The sequence below is a fragment of the Nansenia antarctica genome, assembly GCF_963989245.1.
Source record: "Nansenia antarctica genome assembly, chromosome: 5".
NCBI lineage: Eukaryota > Metazoa > Chordata > Actinopteri > Argentiniformes > Microstomatidae > Nansenia > Nansenia antarctica.
The window spans coordinates 22,082,200-22,089,699 of record NC_137690.1 but is presented as its reverse complement, the minus strand read 5'-3'; the positions used below and the strand labels follow the sequence as shown (position 1 = coordinate 22,089,699).

Here is a 7,500-nt window from a genome sequence, read left to right as displayed (position 1 = left end):
CTCGCATGTGGAAGGAAAACAGCCATTTCTCAAATGTGTTGTAGAATATAAACACATCATGTTGACATTGGAGTATCATCTTAGAACTTAGCACACAGTCCATGTCAGCGTAGTAAAAGGCCAGCATTCCTGATTAAGTTGTCATCTAAGACCCCCCCCCCTCCCGGCCCCCCCCTCCCTCCGGGGGCCAGCACCAGTTTACCTTTCATTAGGGGACCCTCCGTGCAAAATGTGTTTGCTGATAAGAGCCAGCGGTCTATCAACAGTTTATAAAGGCTGACGTTTGGATTAATCAAATCAGCACACATCCGGAGAAGGGCCGGACTCTGTAAACACAATCAGATCTGACTCCACAGATGGAATGAAAGTAGTGGGGGAGAGAGGGACAGAGGGAGCGAGAGAGAAAGATAAGTGGAGAAAAGAAATGGAATCAAATTAGAATGAGGTCGTTCTGACAATAATTAAATGTTTCAGACAAGTGTTTCTTCCCGGAGCTGCTAGGTATTGAGTGAATAGTGTGAATCTGGATGAGCGGTGCTGGGAAACGGTTGTAGGCACGGGTGTGTATGAAACGAGTCCATGTTTCAACCCCCCTGAGTGCATCTACTGTGACTGTCAAGACTGGCTCCTCCACTATCTTGCTATCATCTCTCCATCTGAGAAGAAAATGCAGCGTTGCAGTCTCACTTTCAGGGACACTGATCACAAGTACAACTCATCTAAACTCTAGAGAGATTGCTCTGTCTCTCTCTCTCTCTCTCTCTCTCTCTCTCTCTCTCTCTCTCTCTCTCTTTCTCTCTCTCTCTCGCTCTCTCTCTCTCTCTTTTTCCCCCCATTACACTCATTTTCAGAGACAGAGATGAGGGATCCTCTCCTGTGTCTCTGCTCAAAGAGTGGAAGTTGGAGTTGGAGAGATGGAGCAGAGCGCAGCTTCAAAAGGCACATGTAATGGACCAGCCCTAGATAGGCTATCTGGGAACATGAAACAGCAACAGTTGTGACGGAGGGTAATTGCCTCCTTGGGTCCGTATAATGTCTTGTCGAGACTTTAAACTCGAGCAAACTGCTGGAAGTCCTTATTTCGGCAGGTAATTGGTTCCAGGCATCAGCCATGTGAAATAAAAAGAAAGATAGCACTGCTGTATGTTATATGCTGTGTGTATTCTGAGAGCAAGTATGAAAGACAGAAAGAGCAAGAAAGTGTTTCTGTGTGTGTCTAAGTATCTCCTGGTCTCCTGGAGTTTTCGACTATAGTAACGATTTTATATGCATTGTTTTTATTAATTCATGGAACTCCATAAAAAAGACATGTTTTCATTATTCGGAGCAATGTGAGAATCTCTCTTTATGTGAGCAGGAATTACCCTCACATTTCATCTGCAAATTGCTTTTTACAGTTTCAGTGAATACTGCATCTGGAGTAGTGTTGTATTAATAAACTGGATAAGACTTAACTGAGCAATAATAATAATAATAATAATAATAATAATAATAATAATAATAACTTTATTTGTATAGCGCTTTTCCTGCAAACGTTGCAGCTCAAAGTGCTTTAATTATTATATAATCGTAATTTAATTATTAATGACATTTAGACATGAGTATTATTTTTCAGGGTCTTTCATAGGCCATACTGCTTGTCCAATAGTGACCTTAGTGCATTTTTATATAAAAAAAAAAATCTTACTTTTTATTTCAGTTTCAGAAACTTCTACAATCATATCCACAATTTTGTCTACTGTTTTATCCTACTCTTTCAACTGTACATGTATCGTTTATAGATAATTTAAAGAAAAACAAACAAAACAAAAACAAACAAACAACAAAAAAGGATAGGGGTCAGGGAGGGGGGGTTGTGTGTGAGTCAGAGATATATGAAATATATGAATCAGAATGTGTAGAAGGATTCACTGTATTAATATAGCCATGGAAGGGCTCCCATCTTCTGACCTTAGTGCTTTTGAGGCACAAGCCTGTTTGACAACATAGAAAGAGAGCTCTGCATACAACACAGGACGCAGTTGGCAATCCATTACTGTAGTTGTGTTTGACTTCCAACCGTCCTCTCCTCCTTTACCTCTAAATGCACTCAGTGTAACCCTGAGCGTCCGTGTCAGGGACGCTCCTACGTAGCGAAACTCAAACAGTGGTGGCCTTAAATGTCGTGGTGTGATTGTCCTCTTCCCTGGCTGCCGTCCAACACTCCCCCCTCCCCCCCCCCCCTCCCCCCCCGCCCCCAGTCTCTAGGACACAGAGTGAGACCTCAGGAAGGAGATGCTTTATTAGCTGGTCCTTTGCGATTAATGGAACATCTGTCCACACAAAGACAGCTGCCCCCAATTCCCAGCTGTTTACCCTCTGTATAAACAGCCAATAAGCCTACAGTGAGTGCGTCACTTAGGGGGTCCGGCCTGTACTTTTTCAGACCACGCCATGTTTCGCTACAGACCCTTTTCTGCTGTATCAGTCTATCGGGATGCTCTCTGTAGTTTAGCTTTATTTATGCAGGTGGACGGGGTGTGAGAAGATGATGACATTGTTGCCATAGATAAGAATATACTGTATATTCTCACCAGAGCCTCTAGGTAGAGAGGTCTTGCCAGTGGTTGAACAGATGAGGAGACACAGTCAGTCGGTCTCCCACAGCTGAAGTTTGAAGCTAAGCCCCCCCTGATTAGCTGGGTCTTTGTTCTGTTGGTGGTGGCACGCTGTGAAGCAGATTGCAATGGGCAGACTGTCAGCTTTAAAACAAGCCTGCTGCTGCGCTGATCTGCATCAGAGTTTACCCCCCCGGCTCGCAAAAAAGGAGGCAAAGCATTTTTGTGTGTTGTTTGGTCCCTAAGCAATATGGCTCCAAAGAGATTTGAGAGTTCAGATTTTTCACTGCAGTTTTTTTTGATGCACTTGAGGGGATGGGATGTGAGGGGTGGGGGGGGTGTTTGTTATGCAAAAGCAAAAAAGCTCAGTAAATGTCGTCGCCATAATGTGGATCAATTTCACGACGACTTAGTTTTCTAAGTGCCTGCTGTGTCTCTTTCTCTCCGTGTCTACAGGCAGCTTCCATGGCCCTGAGCAGCCTGGGTCATGTCTACACAGCCATAGGGGATTACCCTAACGCCCTGGCCAGCCACAAACAGTGTGTCTTGCTGGCCAAGCAGTCCAAGGACCAGCTTTCAGAGGCACGGGAGCTGGGCAACATGGGGGCCGTCTACATCGCCATGGGCGACTTCGAAAACGCTGTCCAATGCCATGAGCAGCACCTGGGCATCGCCAAGGCCCTGACCAACAAGCGAGAGGAGGCCCGGGCCTACAGCAACCTGGGCAGTGCCTACCACTACCACCGTAACTTTGACAAGGCCATGTCCTACCACACACATGTGCTGGAGCTGGCCCAGGAGCTGGAGGAGCAGCCCATCGAGATGAGGGCCTATGCAGGGCTGGGCCACGCCGCACGCTGCATGCAGGACCTGGAGAGAGCCAAGCAGTACCATGAACAGCAGCTAGCCATCGCTGAGGGCCTGAAGGACAGGGCCGCAGAGGGAAGGGCCTCCTCCAACCTGGGTATGTATGACCTCTTGAGGATCAGGGCCTGGGCCCTGTGGGGGGGAGCTTGGACCACTGGGGATATCATAGCCATTCATGATCCATTACATCTTCTATTTCATATCAAATAAGGCCCAGTAAGCATAGTTTACAGTGTTATGTTCCCTCATAGAATTCCCTGTGACCAATGGCATTTGAGGACAATGTACAGCATAGTCCCTCTTGTTCAGCATTACCTCTGCTGATGAGTAATTGTGATAAGTCTCTTCTATTTGGCCACATCCTCCAGGATGAGGAAGCACCTGGTTGTTAGAAAGTTAGATCTCCCTGATCTAACTTGGCCTCGTAAGAAGGACAATCCAGGAGGTAAATGTTTACTGTTTGATTGCCTCACTGTGGGGTTTTTTGCAGGTCAGTGAACTACAGGAGAGTTCGGTTGATGCTTCCTCTGAAGGAGCTTGGCAGGATGTCACGGGTGCATCTTAGAATAGGAGTGTAGAGGTCATGGTGTGCACGTGGGACTGCGTGAAGGCATCAGTCTTTTACCTTTATTTCATGTCTGGTTGTGCCAAATAGCAGGCTTTGATAGTGGTGATATCCACATTCCTGTCATATCGTTATTTTCAGCTCCTGTTTTTTTTCCTGATTGTTTATCAGTGGCTTTCAATAGCTCGCCCTACATGCCAATGTTTATGTCCTATTATTTGTTACCTATGTCGACGGCTGTCTATTGGGTTGTTCATTCAACCAACCAGAGGACATAAAGATCAACATACAATGAAAAGCGAGATCATTAAACAAAGAAAACCAAATATTTTGCTTGGTGCAGAATAAGGCGGACTGTGTTGCGAGTGTTGCGTGATGCAGGATACATCTGCCTGATCACAGAGGTGTGATGTGATTGGCCTGGACAGCAGTCCGTGCGTGGGACCGGAGGAGAGGGGACAGTCTCTGTTGGAGCCATCAGAGAGATCTATCTGAGGCTGTGATGTGCTAGAATGATGGAACACCGACATATAGTACACACTATCACAGGATAAATGAAGCCCATAAAAACCCTTTCAATTTTTCATGGGAACTCTCTCCCATTACCCTGCGCCGCTCCGCTCGGCTCTCCCCCCACTGGCAAGGACTTAATCAAATCTAGCAAATGAAAGGGCTGAAGATAAATAAAGCGAGAGGGGGAAATTAACTATAAGATCAGGCCTTTTGATTGGAACTTAAAACGTAATTATTGTCCCTTTTTCGAGCTATGGTCATCGAACAGTCAGGAACTCTTTAGAAATGAAATTATGAGCAAGATAACCTTGAGTAGGGCTAATATAATGATAAAACACACTGTGAGGGACAAAGGTGCCCCTATGGATATTCAATACGGCAGCGGGTCGGCCACAACGCACATTCAGCTGGATTTTAGACCAGTCATTACAGCCCTCATTGGGATGACTTACGATTGCCATCAAGACCGTTGTAAACCTGACTCTAATGGACAACTAAGAGACATAATGGTTCTTAGAGATGAATTATTCCTAATCGCCATGTAAGAAAGAGTGGGAGCGGGTACCAAGGTTAATCAGCCAAACATAAATTGAAGCTCGCCTTTTGACCGGGTGATCATATTCACCCGGTACCGTGAGCACTTAGGTCCCAACCATGAATATTCAGAAAGGGGTGCTGATTGCTGGTGGTCGTAAAAAGAACGGCCTTTAGCAATAACAGTTTATGATGCTACAGTACATCTGAGCTTTGTAATACATACTCTCTGGCCCACCATGCTAGCTCTGCATTAAGAAACTGCTAGCATAGTCGTAAAGAAGTTGTCCATCCTATTGGTAAATAAATAGTAGCACGAAAAACATTAGTCGCAACAATACTTCATAGTCTATGACATAGTAATTACACCGCAATTTGTAAGACCCAGAGCTGGTGACAGAACAAGAGCACAATGAATGGGTGAAGATTAGGCCTGTTGGCCCATACCACCATCCCTCCTGCCATGGACAAGCTGTTGTGCATCATGGTGATGGGTTGGAAGGTGCAGGGGAGCTCTGGGATTGTGTAGAGGGTGCCCTCCTGTCTCCACTTCTTGTTTCTCCTTTGCCCTCCTTCTCTCTCCCAGTCACTGCCATAGGATGGCCGTCTTGCTCTCTCTCTTTCTCTCTCTCTCTCTCTCTCTTACTCTCTCTCTCTCTTGCTCTCTCTCTCCCTCCCTCCCTCCCTCCCTCTCTCTCTCTCTCTCTCTCTCTTCCTCTCTCTCTCTCTTGCTCTCTCCCTCCCTCCCTCCCTCTCTCTCTCTCTCTCTCTCGCACCCCACCTTTCTCTCTCACTCTCTTCCCCTCACCCCTAGTGATTGTAATCTGCGGCTGTCAGGCTCCCAGTAATTGAAACTGACTTGATGAATCGCTTAATTACCTTTAATAGCTGATTCACGAAGAGCTGTATAATGAAGATAACAGAGAATGAAGTGGGTTTGAGAAGCATCATTTCTTTAATTACAGCATTGTTGTTGTTGTTGCTGTTATTGTTTGTGGTGGTGGTGGTGCGTAGTCATTCACACACACAGTAGTCACTCACACACGCACACACACACACTCACACACACACACACACACACACACACACACACACACACACACACACACACACACACACATACACACACTCACTCACACACACACGCACGCACGCACACACACACACACACACACACACACACACACACACACACACACACACACACACACACACAGAGGATACTTGACCTGCTGTATTGACTAGTGAAATTCCATTTTCTCATTTGGAAAACAACAATGTTGTGCAATACCCTACAACAAAGAAAGACGACAGAGAGAAAGAGAAGAGAAAGTGGAGCATGATTAGAGAAAGGAGAAATCATGGATAGTAGAGAGAACTTTCAGTTAGAGGAAGTGTGTCTTTAGAGTACTTTAATGATGCCCTCTCAACACTTGATCCATGTTGTGTGGGAGGAGCAGGGTGACCTCTGACCTCTGGTTCTGAGGGTAACATACAACGCTGTGGTAACAAGCCTCACTACTGAGGCTTTACCGATGCCCAGCGGTGACAGGAGTGCTGGCTCAGTGCACGATGACCTATAAAAGGATATGAAAATGTTGCATTCCAGACCCCATTTATTATTCATTAGCAGGCTAAGTTACCCCCTAGTCAGCAATATTTAATATATCTGAGAATGAATTGGTGGCTTTGCATTTAGCTTGCATTTCTGTTATTCATGAAAGTGAATCTAATTTGTAAATTGTTTCCCCCTGCAATTTACTTCAAAGAGGACTGTAATAAGTTTGTTTGGAAGCTGTTTCTTCCCTGCTTTCGTGCTGGCCTCTCCCACCTCCCCCTCCCCCCTCCCTCCTCCCCCACCACTTCTCTCTCATTCAGTCTTCGTTGTTTTTTCCTGCATCTCAAAAAAAGTCATTTGAAACAGTGACTCCATCAGTTAGCAAGGCCGGAGGTAACAGTTTTAATTAAGCAATCACTCTCCTTGTTTTCACCCTGTATCCCAGAGGACCATTCTTTCTGCTGATACACAGAAAAAACAAAACAAAGCAGGAAACACAACAAACCCACAGCAAAGACCAGAACACAGAACCATAAAGACCCTTATGTGCTGTTCTGGATCGACGACCAGCTTGTCACATGGGCAGCAGGAGAGATTCTGAGGGAGAAAGCCTTGTAGGCTTACAGTACAGTTGGAATGGCTTTAAAGCCTTTCCTCATACTGCATTCTCTCTTCACTCCAACAAGGAAACATTCGCTCTAGAGCACTGCAGGGGCCTTCTTCTGACAGAGAGGCAGAGACAAGAGAGACCACTACCAAGGGTGGTAGTGTCTGGAAACAGCACAGGGTGAAGGTGTTTTATAAGGCAGGCGTACAGAAGAGGGCAGGAGGGAAGCAGATGGATTTGCAGAGGAATGTATACGGCC

General features: G+C 45.7%; 1 protein-coding gene across 1 annotated transcript in view; it reads left to right on the top strand.

Annotated features, from left to right (window-relative positions):
* LOC308157246 (tetratricopeptide repeat protein 28-like) overlaps positions 1-7,500 on the top strand; it is a gene marked incomplete at its 5' end in the record, with an annotated part of 169,892 nt that overhangs the window by 124,977 nt on the left and 37,415 nt on the right. The window contains one exon of the mRNA XM_080530770.1: positions 3,054-3,561. Coding sequence (XP_080386896.1) covers positions 3,054-3,561 — 508 coding nt within the window. The remainder of the gene's footprint in view (positions 1-3,053; positions 3,562-7,500) is intronic.